The 27,113-nt window shown below is 35.4% G+C and overlaps 1 protein-coding gene across 1 annotated transcript in view; it reads left to right on the top strand.

The window, feature by feature from the left end:
* The window catches only part of ERLEC1 (endoplasmic reticulum lectin 1), a 44,835-nt gene extending 22,375 nt beyond the window's left edge, over positions 1-22,460 (top strand). The window contains exons 9-14 of the mRNA XM_072635576.1: positions 99-260; positions 1,079-1,138; positions 5,193-5,317; positions 15,355-15,432; positions 15,665-15,740; positions 22,198-22,460. Coding sequence (XP_072491677.1) covers positions 99-260; positions 1,079-1,138; positions 5,193-5,317; positions 15,355-15,432; positions 15,665-15,740; positions 22,198-22,269 — 573 coding nt within the window. The 3' untranslated portion in view covers positions 22,270-22,460. The remainder of the gene's footprint in view (positions 1-98; positions 261-1,078; positions 1,139-5,192; positions 5,318-15,354; positions 15,433-15,664; positions 15,741-22,197) is intronic.
* The last annotated feature ends 4,653 nt before the right edge of the window (positions 22,461-27,113 follow it).

The following is a 27,113-nucleotide window of genomic DNA, read 5'->3' as shown; positions in this document are numbered from 1 at the left end:
GACAGCATTTGTGGGAATTAGGAAGAGCATAAGGCATCAGTGTAACCTTTTTAAAGTGCACATTGAGAGCCCTTAAAGATTCATGTACTTAATTTCAGGAAGAACCACATTCAGCTAAAGAAGACAAATTTACCTCCCTCCCAAAACCAGTTGCTCTTGGCACTCATCAACTACTCACTGTTGGAACAACACATATCTCCAAACTGACTGATGATCAACTCATAAAGGAATTTCTTAGTGGCTCTTACTGTTTTCATGGGGTGAGGAATGAATTATTTAACTATTAAATTGAGAGTTTTATTTTTTAGGGACTCGCTAACTGTACATTGACAGGATTAAAAATTGAAATATATGCTTGTCTTTAGGAAACCTACAATTTTCTGGGAAACATCCAGTCAGGATTTTTCCAGTTAAAATTGGCTAGTGAAAACAATGTAACCCAAAGGCGTTATACTTTGTCGATTCATATCACTTAACTCTTATCTTAAACAAAAATCAATTACTTTGAAAAATTGTACATGAACTAGAACAACTCCCATGGTTGACACAAATCACAGTTTATTTTTTTGTTTTAATTTAAATGGTGAAATTTATTTGATTTCTGATTTTTTAGTAGGAAGCTAGGTCTAAGTTAACATAACTAAATGCCTAAATGCAATAAATGTTACCAGGCTTTGATATTGTCTAGTTTGGGGGGTCTATAAAAGTAGTGGAGGAAACTATATTAAGGTGGAAATTTTTAATCTTTTTGAACTTATTTTCCTAGGATAGAGTACTTCATTGCCTAAATTAGTTTGTGCTTGATGATCAGAATAGCAGCTATATTATATGTATTCCTCCTGACACAGTGGTAAAAAGTGGGAAGGTGCATTCTGTTTTAATATTACTAATATTTCTATTGCCAACTATATTTCCCTTGTCTGTTTGCATCCTTTATATCATATTATCATAATTGAAAAACATTTTGTCAAACATCTCTTCTACTGTAAAACTAGAACTGATTTCACTATATTTCTCTCTTGTACTGAGACCCCCCCCCTGAAACTGTCACTAACATTTTTTTTTTACTATCTCTTAGGGTGTAGGTTGGTGGAAATATGAATTTTGCTATGGCAAACATGTTCATCAGTACCATGAGGTATGTAATAATATTTATGTTACCATACCTCTAGATAAATTAAAGCTATTTTTATTTTATGAAACAATTGATATCACTAGGAAAAGCTGGTTAGGTCATTTATAAAGTCTGAATGATGAAGGACTGGCTATTGATTTTGAGCCAATCACTTTAAAGTTTGCTCTTAGGATCATTTATTACTGTGAGCATGTAAAAATCATTTTGTGTATGGGAATGAAAATTTTATGTTAATCTAGTGTCTATAAGTCTATAAGATAACCTTATATATGGGTAGTGATTTGTAATGAATAAAGGGATAAACCGGGAGCCAGGAGGACTTGTGTTCGAATGTTGCTTCTGATTAGCTTCATAACAAGAGTACATCACTTACCCTCTCAGAGCCTCAGTCTGCTCAGTAACAAATAGGGGTGGTAATACCCATATTACATACAGGGGCAGCTAGGTTGCACAGTGCCTGGAGGCAGGAAGACCTGCATTCAAACCCAGCCTCAGACACTTACTAGCTATGTGACCCCGGGCAAGTCACTTAACTTCTTTTTGCCTCAGTTTCCTCATCTCTAAAATGTGGAAAATAAAGAGCACCTACCTTCCAGGATTGTTGTGAGGATCAAATGAAATAATAATTGGAAGGTGCTTAGCACAGAGTCTGGCACACAGTAAGCCCTATATAAATTGTTAGCTATTCTAGTGTTGTGCTATATAGTATAGCTCTAAGTGTTGTTGGGAGGTCCAAATGAGATAATGTTTGTAAAGCTCTTTGCAAACCTTAAAATGTCAGATATCATAAGTATTATTTTCTGATAAAACTCCAAAGTTTAGATTTGTTGCACGTCATGGAAATATTTTTTATGGTAAGATTAGTGTTTTAAGTAATTCATTATAAAAATTAAATAACAGATGAAATAGGAAGCTGATATATGAACACAGTTAATAAATCTGGGTACGCTAAGCCAGTTACTCTGAAAATAGATCTGTCATATTCAGTAAAGTCATGGTAACTATAAGAGTAACTATATAGTTAGACTATAAATATTTGTATAACATTAAAGTTGCTATTACTTTTGCATATATTATCTCATTTGAAAAAAGTGAAAATGATATCTTAAATTAGTCATTATTCCTTTCCTTTCCCTTCTTCAATTAATAAACATTTGTTAAGCACTCACTGTGTGCCGAGTATTGTATTAGGCATTGGGGATACAATGTCAAAAAAAAAAATCACTTTTCTCAACAAGATAGAAAGATAGACTGATAGAGAATTTATTAAATACTTATGAATTGCAAGAACAGAGGGAAGACCAACTTGACTGAACCATTAGAGTAAAAGAAGCAAAATAAATGGATAATGAGCATAGAAAGATAGATGGGGGCTAGATTGTGAAGGATTTTAAAAATTAAATAGAAGAGTTTATATTTTTTCCTATAGGCAATAGGGAGCCAGTGGAATTTGATTAAGGGACTAGGATGTAAGTATTTATGGAAAATACATTTCAGGATTCAAGGTCCCTTGGGTGGCAGCTTTTTCTGTTCCAACCTTTTTGTGTTGTATAGTATTTTCCTCTTTGAAACTTTTGTGGTGTTAATAAGATAAAAAGGTTACTTTTTAATTCATGAAGAAAAATGTGGGCAAGGGGAGAAAATACTTTTCTGATGATATTAAAATAAATTTTATATGGAATGAGTACTTCCAGCTTAGGCAACATGTTTTAAAATCTAAGAAAATTTAACAGAAACCTTTTTTTTCCCCCATATGAAGGGGAGTGGGAGGATAAGGAATGATATGGATAAGGTAGAAATGAAAGGGAAAAGGAAAGAAGGGCAAGAAAAGAGAAAAACGTCATAGACTCATTGAAGCATCTTAAAAAAAAAAAAAAAGGCAGAACAGAACAAAAGCCAGAAAGAAATATATACAAGCAAGACAGCTTTGAAAGCTACAGATTGAATTTATTATATACTTTCTAAGAAAAGCCAGCTGTACATAATGCAGTTTCGTGTACAACTTTTTTTTCATATTACATTCAGAATAATTTTATTTTGGAAATTAAAAGAAACCACCTACCCTTCATGCCCTTAACTTTAGAGAGAACCGTATTTGAACCATCCCAGACAAATAAGACATTCTCTGACCTACTGCTTTTTATTGAGTTATTAATTAAACCAGCAAGTGTGTGCTGATTAAAGCTCTAAAGTAATACGAAGCAATATTTAATACAATATTTAATGCAGTTTTAGTATAATATATGACAAAAACGTGATATAGACAGTAAATAATAGCAAAATTCAGAGAATGGGATATGAAAGTGGTCGAGATCAATTAGGGGTGGTATTATGGAGGACGTGAGACTGGAATTGAAAGGTCAAGCATTTGGATAAGTAGATTGTTGGACAAAGGGCATTCAGAGTGAGACAAATGATATGAACAAAGTATTGACACTACAAATAGGTATGACACGTTTAATGAATGATATGGAAACTGGTTTGGCTACTTCTTGAAAGAACAGTTGGAGATAAAATTGGAAAAGTTGGCTGAGATCGAGTTATGAAGAGCCTTGAGTTTCAGGCTCAGGAATTTGGAATTTATTTTTTAGGAATTAGAAAGCAGTTGAAAGTGTTTGCCTAGAAAAGCAGTATGATAACATCAAGTACCTTAAGATTAGATTGGCAACATAAATATTTTGTTTCCTAACTGTTACAAGTAGCCAGAAGTGGAATAGGTTGCCTCAGGAATAAATGGGCACCCTCCTCATTTGAGACCTTGAAGCCAGTGTTGGTTAAGCACCTTAGAGTAGGCAGTGGAGGGCTTCTTGTTCAGATCTGAATTGTACTATTGGCTACTATTAATCAAAAAAATATCACAAGTTCATGAGACATGCATTGCAACTGGATTTATTACAAGAGAAATGTACAAGAATGTGGAACCCCTACACAAGTGCAAGGGGATCACAATTCAAACAGAAGCTCACATATATGTGAAATTGCAGCAAAGACAGGAGGAAGGGCATCAGTCTCCTCCTAAATGGGAATTCAGGAGAGGAGAGAAAGAGCACTAGAGGTGAGGAAAGGATTAATCTCCTCCCCAAGGGAAGGAGAAAGGTAATGGCAAAAGCCACATTTTTCTCCCTTGGGAACTGCCAGACCGTAAAGAAAGGATGGTCTGCTTATCTATGAGGGTCCCAGCAGCACAAAGTTTCTCAGTCTGTTGTAGATTGATGGGCATTTGTTTTTGTTGCTGATTTCACTCCCAAGGACACACAGGGAATCCAGCTAGGAGTACAAATAACCAAGTATGTTGGTCAGGGTGGGTTTTGTCCTTGACATGTTCAGGACCTTCTGTATACTCTAGATCCATTGTTTGTGGGAAATATGGTAACTCAAGAAGACAAGTTCAGAGAGCCCCTTAACATCACTCAGGTCCCTTCCAACTCCAGGTGAGTTGGAAGGAAGAGGGACCACTTAAAAGGTAGTTGCTGTTCTCAAGGTTGATAGAAATCAGTTGTATTTATGTAATATTTTTTAGTTTACTGAGCCCTTTACATTAATTGCAGCTGTCATTTGATTCTCAAAATCTTCACTCACTGTTCCAGTAAGTTGAAGTGATTTCCCCAAAGTTACACATTTAGTGAATGATTGAGTCCTAATAGTCCTAAGCCATTGCTTTTTCCCACTACATTATAGTTTCTTACTTAGCGATTGAAATGGAAAGAGAGAGAGAGACAGGCGTTAGAGATGTTTCAAAGGGAGTGATGGTATTGATGGATATAGAGGAAGAGAGAGTTGGAGGAACTGGAAAACTATTTGTATTCTGGGTTATTAGGAGGCTGGCGGTGCCGTTAATGAAAAGATAATTTGAGAGGGGCATCTAATTCAGAGTGAAGATGGTAAATTTTGGATGCATTAAGTTTAAGCAATGGTTGTCTGAAAGGATATGTTCAATAAGTCGTTATCAATACAGGGCTAAGGGTCAAAGCAAATTGGGAAAAAAGATATGTCATCTGTATAGATAAAATATTTCAAACTGTGTAAAACCTATCACAAGCATTTTTCCATATTTTAGGATAAGGAAATTGGAAAAACATCTGTAATTGTGGGAACATGGAACAAAGAAGAGCATATTGAATGGGCAAAGAAGAATACTGCTAGAGCCTATCATCTCCGAGACGATGGTACACAAATAGTTAGGTAAAGTCCAAAGAAGAACAAAGAAAAGTCAGAGGGTGGTGTTGAAAATGTGAATGTTTTCATTTACAACTTCAAGATTTCTAATTTCTCAATTAGAATATCACATTGTAATAGAATCTACACAACATAGAATAGGTATGTGCCTGCTCTGGTGCTTTCGTAATTACACTCCTTTGGACTGGGTTTTATAGTAAGGTTTCAATATATTTGGTACCCTTTCCTCTTTAAAAAGGGATATCATATGCCTTACCTGATCTCCTTTGATTATCAGACTTAATGACTTGGCTGGTATCCCTGCTTTCCAGCTACAAGTTAAATGTCAGTCTTCAGTCCTGGGACAGTGGGGAGACATCTGATTTTGACTGTATTTTTTCTTTTGCCTCCCAGACTCTTAAGTTTAACCTTTGAGGAGCTGATTATATTGAGAGGCTCTGGTTTCTGAATGTGCTGGATTTTCTAGCTGATTAGAAATCTGGTTTCTTAGTCTTAAGAATATTAGGTATAACCTTTTACTTCTTTTCTTTTTCACATTGATGTGTGATTTGAATTGTAAATTGTAATCTAACGAGTTGGTAAGTAAACTTTATACAGTTTTAGAGGATATTACATAAATTAACAAAAATAAGAAATGAGATCTTAACAAATCCTTCTTGCAAAATAAGCAACAACAGCAACAAGAATGACAACTAAATTTATATAGCACTTACTGTGTTCCAGGCACCCAAGCTACACTTTTGACAATTACTATTTCATTTGATCCTCACAGTGGCCTTGATAAATCGGTGTTGTTATTATCCCCATTTTGCAGATGAGGAATCTGAAGCAGACAGAGGTTGAGTGAGTTGCCCAGGGTCACATAGCTAATAAGTATCTGAGGCTGGATTTGAATTCAGATCTTATTGTCTCAAAGCCCAGCATTGTATCCACTATATCCTTAGAGAAGTTCAGTGACTTGCCCAAGGTCATAGGTAGTTGTTTGCAGAAGAGACAGAATTCAAACTCAGATCCATTAATCATTCAGCTTTCAAAACTCAGCATTTTCCCCCATTATGCTATGAAAATAAACAGGCTCTTCATTAACTCAGTAAGTAATATCTATTTAAAACCAAGAGCCAGTTATCTGTAATGGAGAAACACTAGAGACCTTTCTAGTAAGGTGAGATATAAAGTAAGAAAGTCCATCATCACCAGTTACTTGATGTAGTTCTAGAATTGCTAACTACCAATAACATAAGAAAAAAATTTGAGGGAACATACAAACAAGAAAAAAATAATCATTTTTACAGATATGATGGTTTACTTAGAGAACCCTAGAGATTTAACCCCTCTCCAAAAATGAAACAGTAACCTCAGTAAAGTAACAAACTATAAACCCCAAGATTACATTGACTTTTTTGGAAGTTTCATCATACATTAGAAATATATTGAGTTTTCAGTTCACTAAAACCCCCAGATTATTTTCAGAACAACTCTTGCTTATCCATACCTTCCCCTAAATTATACTTGTGAAGTTGATTTTTTTTGTACCCAAGTATGAGACTTTATCTCTTTTGAATTTCCTCTTTCTAGATTGAGCTCAATGCTAACCCAAAGGGCTTTTCAAGGTCCTTTTGGATACCAATTCTATCATCCTTTGGGTTAGCTATCCCTCCAAGCTTTGTGTTATCTGCATATCATGTGAGCATCTATGCCTTTATCCAAGTCATTGAGAAAATGTTAGACATAACAAGGCTAACAGAGAACTCTGGAGTACTCTACTGGAGACCTCCCCACATATTGATATTGAACCAATAACAGCTATTCCTTGAATATAGTCATCTAACCCATTCTGAATCCATCTGACTGTGTGATTATCTATTCTGTATCTTTCCACCTTGTCCATCACATGAGATATTTATCAGAAACTTTGCTAAAATCAAGGTAATTTAAGTCCACATCTCTTAATATATTAGTTTAATAATCCTATCAAAAAAGAATATGAAGTTAATCTAGGATGACTTGTTCCTGATAAAACAATGTTTGCTTTTTGTAATGATTGCTTCCCTTTCTAGATGTTCAGTCATCTCTTTTATGAGCCATTCTAGAATTTTCCCAAGAATCAGAGTTATTCTCATTGACCTATAGTTTACACTCTTATTTTTTTGAAAATCGTAACATTACCCTTCTCCATTCTTGTGCTATGCCTCCTATTTTGCATGACTTTTTCAAAAACTACTGATAGTGATTCAGTATTTAAATCTGCCAGTTCTTTCAAGGATATCATTCGTGGTAGGTAAGCAGCTTGACTTTAACAGTATTTTCTTACTAATCTTGATCATCAGCTCCTTGCTAGCCATTTTATTATGTCAATTCCAATGCAACCGTTATTCTCTTTCACAAATTCAGAGACAAAATAAAAACTATTTGTCAGTTGCCATCATCTCATCCAGCTAAAACTGGATGCTTTTTTTTTGCTCTCCTTTTTCTTTCATAATAGCTTTTAAAATTCGCTTTGTGTTCTTACTTTCTTTCATCAAACTCAGCTCATGAATTTTTGCATTCTGGTTTTACAGAATCATACTACCCTCTTATATTCATTCATCTTCTGTTACCTGGCCTTGCTTCCATCTTATGTACAGTACTTTTAAAAATCTATGTTAATGAGTTTCCTTTGCATTCACAACAGTCTCTTCAGATAAATCCCATTTTCTATTATTGAAACTGTTTCCCTTTGAGTCTTCAGAAGTCTGTTCTTGAGCAATTCTTATCCTTCCTAGGTTGACTTCCCTGAAGCATTTCATTGCATGGCATCTTACCTATCTTTCCTCTGAACTTCCCCAAAATCTCAGGTGCTTATTAAGTCAAGCCAATCCAACAAGTATTTATTAAGCATTTCCTATGTGCCAGTTGGACTATGCCAAGATTTTCTCTCCTCTGTCAAAAACTCTGTCACTTCCCATTGTTCCCTCCTTCTTGTTAGTAAGAATCAGATCCAGATTGACTGCACTCTCCACCTTTTGAACGGTAAAATTGTCACTTAAGTGAGTAAAGAAGTTATTAACTACTCTGCTTTTGGCAAAGAGAGAGCTCCAACAAGTGACTGGATAATTTAACATCATTATGTATCATGATACCTCTCTTTCCATTTTGTTTTGTTTCCAAAGCTTCTCATCCATTCCCTCTTTCCACAAGGTGCCCTGTAGTATACTTTAAAATCACTTCTTTTCTCCGTCCTTTGACCCTTACCCATATACCCTCCTAAATGCTTTCCCTTTCTGATCTTTGGATTTCCTCACATTTAGTATATCTTTTTAGTAGACAATTTTCTGTGGAACAAATTAGATACATATTTCCAGAAGCATGGTAGCATGTTTTGGGTTTTATAAACCCAGAGACTTCAACTACCAACATAAGGACTCACCATTCAACAACTACTGGGAAAACTGCAAAGGAGTCTGGCAGAAATTATGTTTAGACCAGCATCTTATACAGTATGCTACAATTAGCACCAAATATCCATATCCATATGTGACCCACATATAAACAAGTTCACATCATAAACATGTTAAAGGAACAATGAAAGAGATGGCTTTTACAACTACAGGTAAAAGAAAGGTTCTTGACCAAAAAAGGATAAAGAAGATCCCAAAAGATTAAAAATGCGCAGTTGTTACTACATAAAATTGAAAAGCTTTTGCACAGACAAAGCAGGCAGTTAAAATTAGGAAGGAAAGGCATTTCAGCTAAAATGATGGCATGATCTGTAGTATACAGCTCAACTCTCACGTAAATACTCTAACGGGTATAGGAAAACAGCTTGTGACTGAGAAATGATTGAGAAATCTAAGAAAAAAATGAAAATAAGCATTTTTATAGCCCAGGTATACATAAAGAGATAACCAGCCTGCAGGCACTGTGTATCATGTCCAGTCAGAAAAGCCCAACTTCAGAACAAAATATTGAAGTGTTTTGAGACTTATAAGTCTGGGGTGAACAAGGGAAAACTGAATCTAACAGCATTTTACCTAAGGATAAAAAGACGGCAACACAAACCAGGAGCAAGCTATCAGTATTTGGAATCTATGGCTATGTAATCTTACTCCAGTCAAGGACTGAGAATCTGAAAAGCTCAGACAAAAACCAGACTATACCCTAGGACTGTGAAAGTTTGTTATTTACTTGCCTAAGCCACCCTTGAGTTCTTTGAAGAACACAACACAGTACCTAGAAGAACCATTCACAGGATCCCAAATAACAATCCAGCAAGGACCCAACATTTCTTCAGAAGTACTCGAGTACTAATTTTGGGGAAAAGGAGTAAATAGAAGAATACACTAATGTTACAGAAATACTATCAATCCAAGGTTGACCAAAGAACAATTCCAGAAGAGAATGTCTACACAGCTTATCCAAGCAAAGCCTCAAACGAAAACACAGCTTGGCCACAAGACCTACTAGAAATCCTATAATTAATGAAAAAGCTAAAAATTATGAATGAAATGGGAACTAAAGAGGAAAAAAATGGCAATGAAATGAGAGCTCTACAGCTAAGAAGATTAAACAGTATAGGGTAATGAGGTACAACCTTTATAAGAGACTCCTTGAAATTTATAACGAACCAAAAAGAAATCAATGACTCCGTGAGACAAAAAAAAATTTAGAAAAACAAAACTGAAGAAAAAAGAAAATATACGTTATCTACTATCAAAAACAACTGACCCAGAAAACAAAGTTTAAGAGAGATAATGTAAAAATCATTAGACTACCTGAAAATCACTGTTTTTTTAAGAAAGCCTGAATACCATATTTCAGGAAATCATTGAATGGAAGCTACCTAGACATATTAGAACTATAGGATAAAATTAAAATCGAAATAATCCCAGATTTCCTTCCCAGAAAAAGCAGCTAAAACTAAAATCCTGAGAACATCATAGCCAAAATCCAGAATTTCAGAGGAAAAGAAAAGTATACTATAAACAGCTACAAAGAAAATGTTCAAATACCTTGGAGCCACTTGAATATTTGGAAAGCACTATAGGATAAATTCACATTCTAATAGGAGAAAAAACAAGGGTCTTCTCTGAACCCTACATCTTCAGAAGTCTTAGATGGAATTAAATACAAAGAAGGGCCTATGTATGGTTCTGTTATCTTTTGATGATCTCGAGAGAGTAGGTAGAACAGGGGACAGAGAGAGTAAAAAAACACCCAAAGTATAGAGAAAATAGAAGTGGAACAGAAATAGATCACATTAGTCATAGGTTATGAATGTTGCACACAGATCTCTTTCCCAGTCCTCTTTTTTTGTAAAGAGGGGAAAGGGTGTTGGGGGCAAAAGAAAATATATAGGGTGATAGGAGAAATACACAACTAATAATCATAACCAGAAATGTGAGTGGGATGAACTCACCTTTAAAACCTGAAGAGGATAACAGAATAGATTAAAAGGTGTATTCCAACAACATGTTTATAGATAGCCACTTGGAACAGTCACAATTAAAATTAGGGAGTGGAGCAAAGTCTATTATGCTTCAGGGTAACTCAACATAGACTTGATTAAAAGAGTTAATAAGTAAATCACATTATGCTTAAAGGCAATATAGATAGTGAAATCAGTATTGATACTTAATATATGTGCACCAAATGATATATCGCCTAAATATTGAAAGGAAAAGTTGATGCAATTACAGACAGAGGAAACGGATAGTAAAATTCTAATAGAGTCTATTAAGTACCTGCTTTGTGACTGCCGCCATGAAATTGAACACTTGCTCCTTGGAAGGAAAGTTATAGCGAATTGGAACAGCATACTAAAAAGTAGGTACATCACATTATCGACAAAGGTCTAAATAGTCAAAGCTCTGATTTTTCCAGTAGAAATGTACGGCTGTGAGTGTTGGACTATAAGGAAAGCTGGAGAAGATTTTTGAGAGTTCCTTGGACAGCAAGGAGATCAAATCAATCAATGTTGACAGAAATTAACTCTTAACTGTTCATTAGAAGGACAAATACTGAAGCTGAAGCTTAAATAGTTTGGCCACATAATGAAAAGATAGGACAGGAAAAGATTCTGATTCTGTAAAAGATTGAAGGAAAAAGGGACAGCAAAGAAGGAGATGGGTAAATGGTGTCATAGAAGCAGCAAACCTGAGCTTGGACAGACTTTGGGAGATAGTGGAGAACAGAAAGGCCTGGCATGCTATAGGCTACAAGGTCATGAAGAGGTAGACACAACTGAACAACAGCCGTGTTCCAGGCACTTTACTAAGCACTTAACAAATATTATCTCAATTGATCCTCATAACACCCCTAGGAGGTAGGTGCTGTTATTATCCCCATTTTACAGATGAGGAAGTCCAAACAAACAGAAGTTAAATGATTTGTCCAAGGTCACACAGTAAGTGTCTAAGGAGGGGATTTTTAACTCAAATCTTCCTAATTCCAAGTACATCACTATAGGTACACTGTGCCACCCAGCTACCTAGATCTAGACAGATCTGACATAAAGATAAAAAGGAAATTAAGGACCTCAGTGGGATTTTAGAAAAACTAGATAAAATAGTTCTCAGATGATTACTAAATGAAAAGAAACATAGCTCATGGCATTTTTACAAAATCTGTGTATTAGGGAACAAAAACTTCACAAAGAATGCAGAAGAGCAGAATATTAAACATTTTTTATGGATCACAATGCAATAAAATTGTATTCAATGAAGGACTTTTTTAAAATATTAAAAAATATTTCAAGACTAAGGTCAAAGAGCAAATCATGAGAAATGTTAAACCATTTCATCAAAGAAAATTAGAACAGTGAAATGATAAAACTTTGGTGATGCAACTAAAGCAGTTCCTGAAGGGGAAATATATACCACAAAATTCTTTCATCAGCAAAAGAAAGGACAAATCAGTGATTTTGGTATTTGGATTAAAAGAAAAAACCTAGAAAAGTAACAAATTCCCCAAAAAAAGTCAACTAAATACAAAAACAAATTCTGAAAGGCAATAAGGATTAATATAAATGAAAGCAAAAAAATTGTTAAAGCTAGAATTTAGATTTTTTTTTAAAAGGGCTAGTTTGTATTTTAAGAAAAAAACATAACCTACCATATGAAAAGTGAAAAAGAATTAACAATAAATGGAAGAATAAAAGAAATTATTAGAAATTTTTGCCCAATCAGATGCCAACAAAATCACAAATAAAGTAAATGAATATTTACAAAAGCATCAGATTCCTAGAATTTAAATAACCCAGTTAGAAATTGAAATTCAATAAATGAATTCCTAAAGAAAAATGAGACTAGATGGAATTAAAAGTGAGTTTTGTCAAACATTCAAAAAAAAAACCTAATTACAGTATTAGGTAGGTTAGGATACTTCGAAATCCCTTCATTGATGCAAACATAATCTTGATCATCAAATCAGAAAGAGAGGAAACAGAGAAACAAACTATAGACCAGTAATCTCAAATGATTGCAACCTCTTTGCCAATTTAAAATTTTGAGGTCGGAATCAAAGAGACTATAGCAATGCATCCAAAAGAAAGTGTACACTGACTAGGTTTAACGTATAATAAGAATGTAGAGTTGGATTAATTTTGGGAAAACTAAGTATAATCTACCATATTTAAACAAAATTGATTTTAAAATTACATTATATCAGTGATTCCAAAAAAAGTATTTGAAATAAGACATTAGTCTCTAAGAAGCATAAGAATAAATGGACTTTTTCCTTAATAAAGTTAATAGGATCTATCAGAACTCAAGAACCAGCATTATATGTAATGAGATAAATGAGGCCTTTCCACTAATGTTGAGAGCAAAGCAAAAAAGTCTTTTGTTGCCACTGTTTGATATACTGGAAGTGCTAACTATATCAAATCAAAACTTTCATTTTTTGCACATAAGATGATGCACAGAGAAACATAGTCAACTAAAAATTAATTGAAGCAATAACTTTGGTGAAATAGAAAGATATAAAATAAACTCACAGAACTTTATACAGCTTTTCTGTACGCCAGCAAAACCAGTAGGAGAGGGTAGAGAAATTCCATTCAAAATAACTACAAAATATATAAAGTATTTGGAAGTCTGTGCCAAGGCCCACTGGGATTATGTAAGTGCAACTATGAAATCTGCTAGATAAGTAAGACAGACCTAAGCAATTAGAGATATGTTAATTGCATGTGGTTGGACTGACAGTCTGATGATAGCAATTCATAATTAACTTCTTCAGTGCCATACCATACTACATAAGTATTGTTTTACAGAGCTAGAAAAAATAATAAAATCTAGAGACACAAAGGGTCTAGAATATTATAGGAAGTGGGGGCAGGGGCAGTAGTGTAAAGGAAGGAATGGAAGCAATACTGATCTCAGATTTCAGTGATATGATCATCAGAACTGTGGTTAAAAAAAGAGAAAAGTTGATCTATAGAGCAGATTAGGTACATTACCTATAGAAACATAATAACTCCTGATGTAATGATTCTCAGATAAAACCTGTTGGAAAAACTGCAAAGTGGTTTGGCAGAAATTAAGTTTAAGCCAGCACCTCGTAACATGTACTAGGATAAGTTCCAAAGATATATACGATCTACATGTAAAAGGTCACATCATAAACAAATTAAAGGAACGAGGAAGGAAATAATTTTGGATGGGCAAAGTTCCTAACTAAACAAGGATTAGAGGATATCAGCAAGCAGTTTTTAAAATAAGGAAATCAAGTTATCAACAAACATTTGAAAAACATTCTCCAAGTCCTTGGTAAGAGAAATCCAAATTCAAACACCTCACAATCAACTGATTGGTAAAGCTGACAAAAAATAAGAAAATGACATTGTTGGAGGGAATATTCAGAGGATACTAATGCACTGTTGATGTAGCTATCAAAATGACCCAGCCATGCTGAAAACCAATTTGGAACTCTATGTTAGCAATACCACTACTAGACATATACCCCAAAAAGGTTCAAGAAAAAGAGAAAGGAGTTCTATATACAAAAATATTTATAGCAGTTCTTTTTGTTATTAAAAATAAGTCCTGGAAACTAAAGGAGTGCCCATCAACTGGAGAAAGGTTGGACAAGTTATGATCTATGAATATAATGGAATGTTATTGTGCCCTAAGGAATGGCAAAAGGCGTAAATTCAGAGAAACCTGGAAAGGCTTTTATGAACTGGTGCAGAGTGAAGTGAGCAGAATCAAGAGAACAATTTATACAGTACATACAGTGTTATAAAAGAAAACTTTAAAAGTCCTAAAAACTTTGATTAATGCAATTCATTTTCAGACATACTTGAGTACTTGTTACCAAGGAGGGAACAGGAGGATGGGGGGAGGAAGTAGTGATACTGTTGCCCAAAAAATATCCAAAGCATTATTAATTTAATATTTTTTAAATGTGTAGGAAGAAACAAAGGCTTTCAGAGGGAGTCACAAAAAAAGCAGGACAGTTCTAAAGGAAGCTCAACTGTAGAATTTGCCATATACTTTGTAAAAGTTTTACCTAATAGAAATATGTGGTTTTGTATATCATCCTCTTTTGAGCTTTGTGTATGGAAATGTTTGTTTGCCAAGTCCGTAATGATAATAAAAACAATTTATTTTGGAGTTATAGAGGAACATAATATATTAATATATATATACAAGAAAATCTATTAATTTACATTATAGTAACTTAGAATTTGGTATTCTCTAGAATATATTAAAGGAAGGGTGTACTCATAAGCAAAGCAAAACAGTGGGATATGGCTAACTTTAATAGAGAAAACATAGTTTACTGCTAGAGCATTTTACAATATACTAAGTGAAGTATGCATGTTATCTGTAATTAGGGTATTGAGTAGGACCTAAATTTGGTAAATGTTATATGCAGTAAATTTAAATTACAACATATACTTAAATCCCAATTTTTTTCTCTTAAAATTCACTTTATAAGCCAGTTTTTTTCTTTTAAAATTTTATACTAGTTTTATACTAGTTCAAAACTGACCTTATTTATTTATCCTGAATGAATAAACTTTTGCTTTATTAATAACTTGCTTTCTTCTCTGTTGGTAGGATGGTATCACATTTTTATGGGAATGGAGATATTTGTGATTTAACTGACAAACCTAGACAGGTCACTGTAAAACTAAAGTAAGTTTAACATTTGAATCATCCTTCATACATTTTTAATCAACAGTGTTTTATACAAAATTTTCATAAATAGATAATATACTTCTAAAAACAAGTGCTATTTAAGATTACACAAAATCTTTGCTTTACTTTTTTTCTAAGTTAAAGTCCTTTTGTGGTTTATTTTATAGCTTAAGACAAAAAGTCTTCATAGTTTGTGGAATTCCTTAAAGTATTTTTTTATTTACTTTAGATGTAAAGAATCAGAATCACCTCATGCTGTTACTGTATATATGTTAGAGCCTCATTCCTGCCAGTATATTCTTGGGGTAAGTACAATAAGTGTCATGAATTCAATCATGAGTCAAGTTTAGAATCTAAATTAAGACCTTGGGCTGCCCACTGGGAGCACTGAGACTGTACTCTTATGTCCAAAAGGAACTTTTCATAGATTGAGAGCCTTAAAAGATCTTAAAGGTCCCTCATTTTACCAATTTCTCTGACTTTTACCATCCCTGGAATGCTTATTCTCTTCTCTCTGCCTGCTGACCTCCCTAGCTTCCTTTAAGCCCTAACTAAAATCCCTTCTTTTACTGGCGGTCTTGCCCAATTTCTCTTAATTCTAGTCCCTTCCCTCTGTTAATTGCTTCCTGTTTATCCTGAATATAACTTGCTTCATATTTGTTTGCATGTTGTCTCCCCCCATTAGAACGTAAGCTCCTTGAAGGCAGGGATTGTCTTTTGTCTTTTATTTTTTATTCCCTGTGTTTAGCACAGTGCCTGGCACATAGTAGGCACTTAAATAAATGTTGATTAATTAACTGATTGAAGCTGAGAGAGAGGTTAAGTAACTTAACCAGGATCATGTAGCTATTTAGTTCTGAGACAGAAACTCAGGATTACCTGACTCCAAGCCCCACATATCATCAGCTAGCTATCAGATTTTTCCCCAGACTATCTCAACTTTTTAAAAGTCCTGCTCATATCCAAATCTCACAGTACTTTTATAAGTAGGAAGCCTTTCTCACAGTACTTTAGATTAACATTCCTTAATCTCTCTGAAAAGAAACATGAGGGGTGAGAGGTCCCTACTCGCAAGGAGCTGATATTCTAATAGTAAACATTTATCAAGTGCAAACATTTGCCAAACACTCACTTTTGAAGATTTTTTTTTTTTAAAGGGCAAATAGCATTCCTTGCCCTCCAGGATCCCACAGTCTTTCAGGGGAGACAATAAGCAAAATAATATATACAGACAAGCCAAATGCAGGTTAAATAGAGGAGATAATTAACAAAGGGAAGGCACTAGAATGGAGGGATTGAAAACGTCTTCCTAGAAAAGATGGGATTTTAGTTCAGACTTGAAAGAAGCCAAGGAAGCCAAAAGGAGGGGAGAAGAAGGGAAAGCATTCCGGACATGGAGGACAGCCAGAGAACAAGCCAGGAACTGAGAGATAGGTGTCTTGTTCTTGAAAGAGGCAGGAGGCCAGTATCACTGGATCAAAGTGTGTATGTTGGAGAGTAAAAGAAAAGCAGGAATGGACTAGGTTACAAAAAGCTTTAAATGCCAAACAGAGGATTTTGTATAATTCTATACATAATGGGGAACCACTGGAGTTTATTGAGTAGGGTAGTGACAGTGTCAGACCTCTGCTTTAGGAAAATCACTTTAGTGGCTCAATGCAGAATGGATTGGAATGGGAAGAGACTTGAGGCAGGCAGACCAACCACCAGGCATAAGGTGTTGAGGGCTTGTACCACAGTGGTGGCAGTGCCAGAGGAGAGAAGGATGCGCCTGGGAAAGAGGTTGTAAACATGAACTCACCAGGCAGTTACATTTTACAGTTCTCCTTCAAACCAGAAAGAATATCTGGGCAAGCTTTTCCACTTCTGACTCTTAAAAGTATTTTTCTCCCTTCCCCCCCATAATGGAAAAGATAGTTAATTTTCTGGTCCATTTATCCTCTTGACATCTAAGAATTCCCAAGGGATTTTTGTTTTCCTTTATTGAGAGTAAACAACAAAAATAGAGTAGTATTTTACATGATCCCTTCAACAACCTTTTGAGGCACGTTGGCATTACTCCAGAATGAGAAAACCAAAGTAATAAATGTCTAAGTTTATTTGCTATCAAAGCCATGTTTATAATTTGTAGTATATGTTTCTTCTGCTCTTGTATTTAATATCTTTACCTCATGTGTTACTGCCTAGATTCCTCTTGCAGGAATATGTACCTTTTTCTAAGATATTAAAGGAGCTATTTTCTCCAAAGGCTTTTTAACCCTTCTAATTAATGTTACCTATGGCATTCGATCCATGAAAAAGCGTGGTATAATTTTTTTTTAACAATCTTTTTATTAGTAAGCATATATCATCCTGAAGCTAGGTCTTCCCTGACAGAGTGAACTGAGACAGTTATCCAGATAATCTAGACTAAAGCTTCTTCATCCTGTTTTTATCTCAATTATCCACATTTTTATCTTGCTGTACTTTTTAATACTCATTTTGTCAGTAGTGACCTGACTTCCGTCTCCTTGAGTACGTGTCTCCTTTTGTACTCCTACTTCCTGCTCCAAAGAGTCAAGTTTTATTCCTCTCAAATCTAAACATATTCCCATCAGGATTTATTTTACCTAGGGATTTTTAGCAGAATGGTATAGCAAAGTGAGACCTTCAGGTTTCCCAGGGAGGGATAAACCAGCTCATATCATAAACTTGGTAGATCTAGTGCATATTGTTTTACTGATCTTGGTCCTTCAGAATTGTTACTTAGGCAGGATTTACTTTTGAAATCCATTACCTAGATAATAAGACATAACCTTTAGGCAGTCTACATGTTTCTCTAATGAGTTTGACAAATCTAAAGGAAAAATAAATAGGAAGACCTAAAGAAAAGAATTGGTAAAATTCTATTTGATAAAGGTGTGCAGATTGCTGAATGAGAATATTAGAGAACAAGTATTTCTAAGGCTCCTATGGAAGTTAAACATCTATAATATGCAAAAATTGATCATTTGCGGGGATATAGAACTCAAACAGCTGCAGAAAGGGCTGACATATTGAACATGTTTTTGGTAGACTATAACTCTTTAAAAAGCAGTCAGTAATGGAAATATAAACAAAAAATGAGTCTAAGTGGAAATTAAAAAGACTTTCTAAATGATAACTTAGTCAGACACACAAAAAATAAAGAGTAAAAATTATTGGATAACATAAGATTTATAAGCTATACCTCAATTGGAGGGAAATTGCATGTTTACAAAAGGGTGGACTAACAAAAAGTAAAGACTGGGAGGAAAAATATTTAGTAATTTCAAAAAAGAAACAAAAGACATTTTGAAAATTAAAAATAAGATAAACAGATTTAAACTAATAAAAAGCAGTGGGGTTTGTTTGAGACTTGGAAAATTCACAAACCCTTTACTATATTGATTTAAAAAGAGAAAAAGAAGAAAAACTCAAATTGTCAAAACGAAAAGTAGTTGTTTGCACCAAATAGAGAGGAAGTAATTTTCAAAAAAACTGACAAAAGCCTTCCATGAAATGAATGAGTATCTATGAAACCATGCTAGCAAAACAGGAAGTAACCCAACCAATGAACTCCTGTGGGGGAGAATAAACCCAAAACTCCAGATCCAGAATCATTTACAAATGACTTCTGGCAAACATTTAATTTTTTAAAAAAATAACATTTTATTCCCCCCCCCCCACCACTTACATGTTAAAACAATTTTTTTAACATTTAGGAATTTTATTAACTTTTTTTTAAATTAATTTTTGAGTTACAAATTCTATCCTCTCCTTCCATCTTTTCTCTCTCCCCTCCCCAAGAAACTAAGCAATCTAGTGTAGATTATACATGTGCAATTGTCAAACATTTCCATATTAGTCATTTTGAACTAGAAGACTCAAAGAAAAAGAAAGATAACATGCTTCATCCTAAATCCTTTGGGATTGTCCTAGATTGTTGTATTGCTGTTACTATACACAACATTCTCCTGGTTCTGCTCCCTTCACTTTGCATCAATTCATGTAAGTCTTTCCTAGCTTTCCTGAAATCATCCTTCTTGTCATTTCTTGTAGCACAACGATATTCCATAACAATCATATACCACAGCTTGTGCAGCTGTTCCCCACTCGATGGGCATCCCATTGATTCCAGTTCTTACTGGCAAATAATTTTAAAAAGACTAATAGCCCATCCTGTATAAGTTATTTTCAAAAATAAAAAAAGAAGACTCTCTAAGATTCAAATTTTTGTATGGTCCTCATTCCCAAATCTGGGAAGAATAAAGCAAAGAGAGAGCTATAGACCAGTGATAATACAAGGAACGTGTATGGGTGTGTGTCTGTGTCTGTGTCTGTGTGTGTTATCTGTGTTTAACACTAGCAAAAAGATTACAAAAGGTCAAAAATCATTATGACCAAATTACATTTTATGAAAAAATGCAAATAATGGTTAAGAATTAAGAAAGCAATTATCATAAAATAATATTAATAATATAATTACATGATTATAACAATCGATGGAGTTAGTCAACAAACATTTGTTAAATACCCTACTATGTGCCAGCCGTTGTGCTAAGTGCTAGAAATGCCAAAGCAAGGCAAAAACCAGGCCTTCCTCTCCAGGAACTCTCAGTCTAATAGAGGAGACAACATGCAAACAGAATATGTACAGGACACAATGGAGGGTGGGGGGGCGCGGTTCAGTCTTAGAGGGAAGACAGCAAAACTGCAAAGGACTGTGGGGAAATTGTTGTGAAAGGTTGGACCTCAACTGAAATTTAAAGGAATACAAGGAAGCAAGGAGGTGGAAACGAGAAGAGTGGACACTCTAGGCATGAGGGACTGCCAGTGAAAATGCTTGGAGTTGGCAGATGAAACGTGGCATATGAGGCGAGGAACAAGAAGGAGGCCAGTGTCAGTGGACCTCAGAGAGTGAGAGCAGGGAGAGGGGAGGAAATGAGGTGTGAGACTGAAAGATAGGAAGGAGCTAGGTAACAAAGGACTTGGAAACATGAAGGATTTTATATTGGATCCTGGATTTAGTAGGGAACTACTGAAGTTGACTGAATATGAGGAGAGTGATGTGGTCAGGCCTGATCTTTAGGAAGATCAGTTTGACAGCTGAGTGGAGGATGGCCCAGGGAGACTTCAAATGGGGAGAAAGGGCATATATGAGAGATACTACAAAGATAGAAAGAACAGGACGTTATCACTGATTGGATATAATGAATGAGAGGGGGAGAAATCAAGAAGGATGCCTAGCTGTCATGCTAGTTCTGTGATTCTGGGTAAGTCACCAACCTCTCAGCCTCAGTTTCCTCATTTGTAAAATGGAGATACTACCACCTGCCTCATAGCCTTATGAGGCTCAAATGAGATTTGTAAAGCATTCTAAAAATCTCAAAATTCTTTATAAATGTTAGCTATTATTATCTTACTCTGTTTACTTCAATAAATCCATATGGATAAATTAACAGAAAATTAGAAGAGAATGGAAGGTTATAACTCTCACATCTGTGTAGTTAAGAGATATCACAGTATTATAAAAGACAAAATTACTTTGATTTTATGAAAAATACTTCTGTTAAAATAAATGCAGGTAGAATAAATTATTAAATAGCAAAAATATTTGCTGAAAACACTTCTGACAAATGTCCCACATCCAGTATCTGCAGAAATTTGCAGAAATCTATAAGATCAAGTGCCATGCTCCAACAGGAAAATCAAAGACTATGAATGGAGTTATCACAAAAAAAATGCAAACTATCAACAGCAATGTTCTCAGTATCACTAATAATCATAGAAATGCAAATCAACTGACACATCACCTAGAATCCACTGGCAAATATGGTAAAAGGTGGAAAGTTCAGTGTAGGAAGGGACATGAGAAAACAGATACAATAATTCAGCATTGATGGAGGTTTGAATTCAACTAGTCAGCAAGCATTTAATCAGTGCTTAGTATGTGTGAGACATCATGCTAAGCTCTGGGCATACAGAGAAAGACAGCAACAGCCCCTGCTCTTAAGGCACTCAACTGTCTTAGAATACAATTTAAAATTATAAATGAAAGATTGAATAAGTGAGCACTTATTGAGAATTTAATACATGCCAGGCACTGTGATAGATGCTAACAATACAAATATTAAATAAAGAAAAAGTCTTAACCCTCAAGGAACTTACGTTCTAATCAGGTAAGACAACACACAGGAGAGATAACCAGAGACAGGGGCTTTGTTTTTTTTCTGTTTTTTCCTGTGCAGTTGAAAAGAGAGGGCAGGATCACCTGCAATAGCAGATAGCTGGTAGAATAGTCTGGAATTGTTTATAATCTTTGAACTAGTAGTGCCACTATTAGGTTCTTACCCAAATGAAATTATTGACAAGAAAAGTCCTATTGATACAAAAATATTCAGAGCAGCACTATTTGTGAAAGCAAAATATGGAAACAAATTGTGTTTGCAAATTGGGAAACATCTGAACAAATTGTGGCATATTTGGAATATGATATCATCTTAGACATCTTTTAGCAAATAGAACTATTGAAGTTGCATATACTATCAATTTCAATAACTTTTTTGAGTTGTTTTATTAAAGGGTTTAAGAGTAGAATTCATTGGGGAATCAACAAAGGTTTGTATGATATGTCGAAACAAGTTTTAATAATATTAAAAGAATAATTACAAATTATTTGAACCAAAACAGTGAAACTCAAATTATTTCTATCCTTTTGTCTTAAAGCGTATATTTACTAAATACTTTATTTTTGTTGTGTAGGTAGAATCTCCAGTAATCTGTAAAATCTTAGACACAGCTGATGAAAATGGACTCCTCTCTGTCCCCAGTTAAAAGATTAGTGAAGCCAGAAGATGAAGATCACAAAAAGCCGCAGCGATTTCTCCTTTCCATGGCCAGTGACTTCATTGGAGTTCTCAGCCAGTGGAGCTTGACAGAAGGACTGTTTAAGGGGACTCTTTGAACCACTTTGTGAATATATATGTGTATATAAGAGGCTATTGATAAACTTTTAAATCAGATAATTTTGTCTTACTCATTTCATTCGTGTTGTGAATTAGAAGTTTTGTAAAAAATAAGTGTTTTTTCTCTCTCTGAGGTAAGAGGTTTCAAAAATAAATCTTGCCCAAGAAAGTTAATCAAGTGACATAACCATTGTTAAATGGTCCAGTTTTTAAAGTGATGAATCAAGCTGCTATTACTGATGTCTGCTGTGGTCGGGGAAGTGAACGCTATGGCTCAGGATACCTTTGGTTCCTTTGATCATCTTCAAGAACTATAGATTTGCAATAGGTCATTCCCTTCTATGACCAAAGCATGTATTGGTGTGGTTGGTTCTTCCCTTCAGAGTACATGTCCTAATATAAACCATACACTTTCAAGGATTCTGCTGTATTTCCTATTGTTTGAATCTAATAGTATGTACATTATTTGGACTCTCTTGTACCTGATGATTATAAGCTTATATTTCACATCCTGGGATCATAGCTCTAAAGCCAGAAAGGACTTCGCACACCTTCTCATCCAGGCTCCTCATTTTACAGATAAGACACTGAGGCCTAGGGAGGTGGATTAATTTGTATACCATCACAAAAGTAGGTCACATTAGAGGCAGGATTTGAACCCAGTCTCTTCTGCAGAGCCAGTGCACTTTTACAACACTATTCCATTCCTAAATAAAATATTTGCAATCACCCCCTATCATGTAGTCAGTGCTAAATCATTCAGGATTGAGTTTTTCCATTCCTTTACTTCTTTTTTCACATCTTGTCATATATCTGTTAGACATCTTACTTCATCTTACCTTTAATGCTGTGTCAGAAGTAAGAGTAAAAAAGAAAACAGTGACAGGAAACTCATTTATTTGCCTACTTTAATCAGTTCTTGTCAAAGGACCATTCATAAATGTGTCTTGGTATTTTAAAACAATATTTTCCTGAAAAATATGAGGCTTGAACAGTTCAGTAAATAAGTCTCTTGCTTGAAGTAATACCACAGGATTCTCAATTTAGAGCAGATAGGAACTTCAGATCTGAGAGATTACCCAACCCCCGAATTTTATGAGGAAGCAGGTCCAGAGAGGGTAAGTGACTTGTCAAAAAACCAAACAGCTAAACAGTAGAGCAAGAATTTTAATTTGGGCACTAAATCCAGCTCTGAGCTGATAGAACCCATTTTTATGGATAATATTAATAACAAAATCCCACTTTTTATAATGTGATATTTAGGTATTTTCTAGCCATTACCATTGAAATCATGGCATTTCTTGGAGAGTCTATCCTTTTAGCACTTCTTATAACAATAGCCAGAGTGTATATTTTGTTCTTTCTAGGATCTATTCAATTCAGATTGGCCAAAAGCTGACACTTGCTGTTAAAATAAGACCTTGTAAGGAATTTAAAGAGGGGCCAAAATGATTAAAGAGATGAAAAAATAGGTGGCCAGCAAAGTTAAAGGAACTGAAGTTTAACCTGAAAAAGAGCAAGCTAATCAAAGTAATAGCAATTCAGAATACTCAGACCAGCGCTTTTCTTGTGATGAATAAATCTGGTCATCTGTAAGGAATAATATAAATAGAATCAGAAATTCAGAATGGGAAAGGCCCTTCAACTCAGAAGCAGTGTGGTCTTGGATAAGGAGCACTAGGTATGGAGATGTGTATTCAAGCCTTGATTGTACAAACAGGCTATGCAGTGGAAAAAGCCCTAGACTGAAGAGGCAAGAAGACCTGAGTTGGAATCCAGCCTCACTTATTAGCTGTGTGAACCTGAACAAATCACTTAACCTGTTTGCTTCACTTTTCTCATCTGTAAAATGGGAACAGTATTAGCACTACCTTCCAGATTTGTTGTGAGGATAGCATGAAATAATATTTCAGTGCTCCAATGCTCTATCTATGTTCCTCTTCTTACTACTTGGTACCTGTGACTGTGGGCAAGCCTTAGCTTTTTGAGGCTCATTTTTCTCACTTGTATAATGAGAATGATAAAACTGTACTACCTACCTCAGGGTTGTTGTGAGGTATTAGCATAATCGTCATTAAAGATTTTAACTCAATTGGAATAGGCCACCAAAAGACTGACTTTAAAAAGAGACAATTTCTGTTGGATGTTTTGGCTCTTATCCTGACTAAGGGCAAGACATGAGACCAGGAGATCTTGAGTTTCCTTCTAGCTCTGTGATTTTGCTAAAGTAGGGATTTCCAACCAGTAACCTTTAAAGTCTTAACTGGTAAGACTCTAATATGTGCTACTAGCAATACACACACATACACACACTCAAACCACTGACTATCTCAAGACTTGGGGGAAATGAAAATTAACTCCTCTTCCCGTAAAAGGTTGTAAACCCCAATATTAGGGGGAAAATATTTTAGCTTTTCAAGAAGCCACAAGGTGGCACTTTCACCATATTTCTTAGAAGACATTTGGCAATAGTTATGAAGAGCAAGCAACAAAAAACTTGTTAAGTTTGATATCAGTGACTGCTGCCTACAGAGAAGTCTCCACTTCTTTGGGAATCTATTAGTATAGTTGTAACCATTGTTATCAGTTGCACAATAGGCTGTTTAAAGCTTTCTAAAGTGTGTCTCTCCCACACTAGTTCCCTCAAAACTGTTGACCTGATAACAAAAAACTAGCCCAAAAGAACTCTGAACTGAACAGAAATGTGAAAAGTTCAATAAGCATTTATGAAGCACCAACTACATGCAAGGCACACTGCTAAGTGCTAGGGACACAGAAAGAGGCAAAAGATATGTACTCGCCCTCAAGGAGCTTATGGTCAAATGGGAAAGACAACATGCAAATAGATACAAAACAAGCTATATACAAGGTAAATAGGAAACAGAGGGAAGGCACCAGAATTAAGAGGGGTTGGGGAAGGTTTCCTATAGGAGGGAGGATTTGATTTTCTTTTTGTGTTTTCAGTTTTCTACAATTACTTCCATAGGTTTTAGATTTTCTTCCCCTCCCTCTCCCCTCCTCCCTGAGACGGCACTGCAATCTTATATGGATTCTTCACATACATTCTTATTAAACACATTTTCAGTCATGTTGCATGGAAGAATTAAAATGAGTAGGAGAAACCATGAGAAAAACCAAAACAAAACAAAACATAACACAAAAGAAAATACTCTGCTTCATTCTGCTTTCCAATTCCATAGTTCTTTTTCTGGATGTGAAAGGCATTTTGCCTCGAGTCCTTTGGGAATGTTTTAGGTCTTTGCATTGCTGTGAAGGGCTAAGTCTACCAGAAAAATATCTCTCACACTGTAGTTGTTACTGTGTACAATGATATGGGGGGGGGGGCTTCAGGGAGGTCAGGAGTTAGAGGGGAGAGGGGGAGAGTGTTCCAGGCATGGGAGACAGAGAAAAGGCTGAAACCATCTTGTTCATGGAATAGCCAGGAGGCCAGTGCCACTGGATCAAGGAATATATGTTGGAGAGTGGGAAGGTAGGAGGAGGTTAGGTTATGAAGGGTGTTGAATGCCAAACAGAGCATTTTGTAATTGTTCCTGGAGGCAAGGAAGCCATTGAAGTGTATGGGGGGGGGGGGGGGAGTAACATGATCAAACCTGCATTTTAGGAAAATCACATCAGTGGCTGAATGGAGAATGAATTGGAGTGGGAAGAGATGTGAGGCAGATACTCATCAGCAGACAATTGCAGTAATCAAGGTATGAGGTGATAAGGACCTGCATTAGAGTGGTGGCATCAGAGAAGAGGAGGGTGTATTCAAGAGATGCTGCAAAGACTAAATGGATAGGTCTTGGCAACAATTTAGATATGTGGGGTGAAAGGTAGTGAGAACTATGAGGGATTAAGAAGATGATGTTGCCCTCAACGGTAATAGGAAAGGTAGAAATGGGGGAGGGAGGGGTTTAGGGGGAAAGATAATGAGTTCTGTTTGGACATGAGTTTAAAATGTCTACTGGTCACCCAGTTTGAGGTGTCTAAAAGGCAGTTGGAGATGAGAGATTGGAGGTCAGCAGAGAAATGTGGACCAGATAGATAGATCTGAGAACATCAGCAAAGAGATAGTAATTAAATCCATGAAAACTGATGAGATCGCCAATGAAGGAGAAAAGGACTCAGGACGGAACCCTGAGGGACACCTACAATTAGAGGACATCATCTGAAGAAGGATCCAATGAAGGAGACAGAGGAGTCATCTAATAGGCAGGAGGAAGTGGTATCTTGAAAATGTAAGAGAATGTCAAGGAGGAGAGAGTGATCAGAGAGATTAGGAGAGAGTGTAGCCAAAGGCTACAAATGCATCAAGGAGAATGAGAATTGAGATAAGGGCAATGGATTTGGCACAGATCATTAGTAACTTTGGAGAGAGAGTTTTTGTGGAATGATAAAGTCAAAAGCTAAATTGTAAGGGGCTTAAGAAGAGAATGAGATAAAATATCTGGGAATCTACCTGCCAAAACAAACCCAGGGAATATATGAACACAATTACAAAACACTTTTCATGCAAATAAAGTCAGATCTAAGCAAGTGGAAAAGCAGTTGCTCATGGGTAGGCCGAGCTAATGTAATAAAAATGAGAATTCTATATAAATTTACTAATTCAGCACCATGCCAATCAAACTACCAGATAATTATTTCCTAGAGCTAGAAAAAATAATATCAGAATTCCTCTGGAAGAACAAAAGGTCCAGAATATCAAGG

The sequence above is a fragment of the Notamacropus eugenii genome, chromosome 1, assembly GCF_028372415.1.
Source record: "Notamacropus eugenii isolate mMacEug1 chromosome 1, mMacEug1.pri_v2, whole genome shotgun sequence".
NCBI lineage: Eukaryota > Metazoa > Chordata > Mammalia > Diprotodontia > Macropodidae > Notamacropus > Notamacropus eugenii.
Note: the sequence above shows the minus strand (reverse complement) of the source record. Positions and strands in the feature narration are given on the sequence as shown.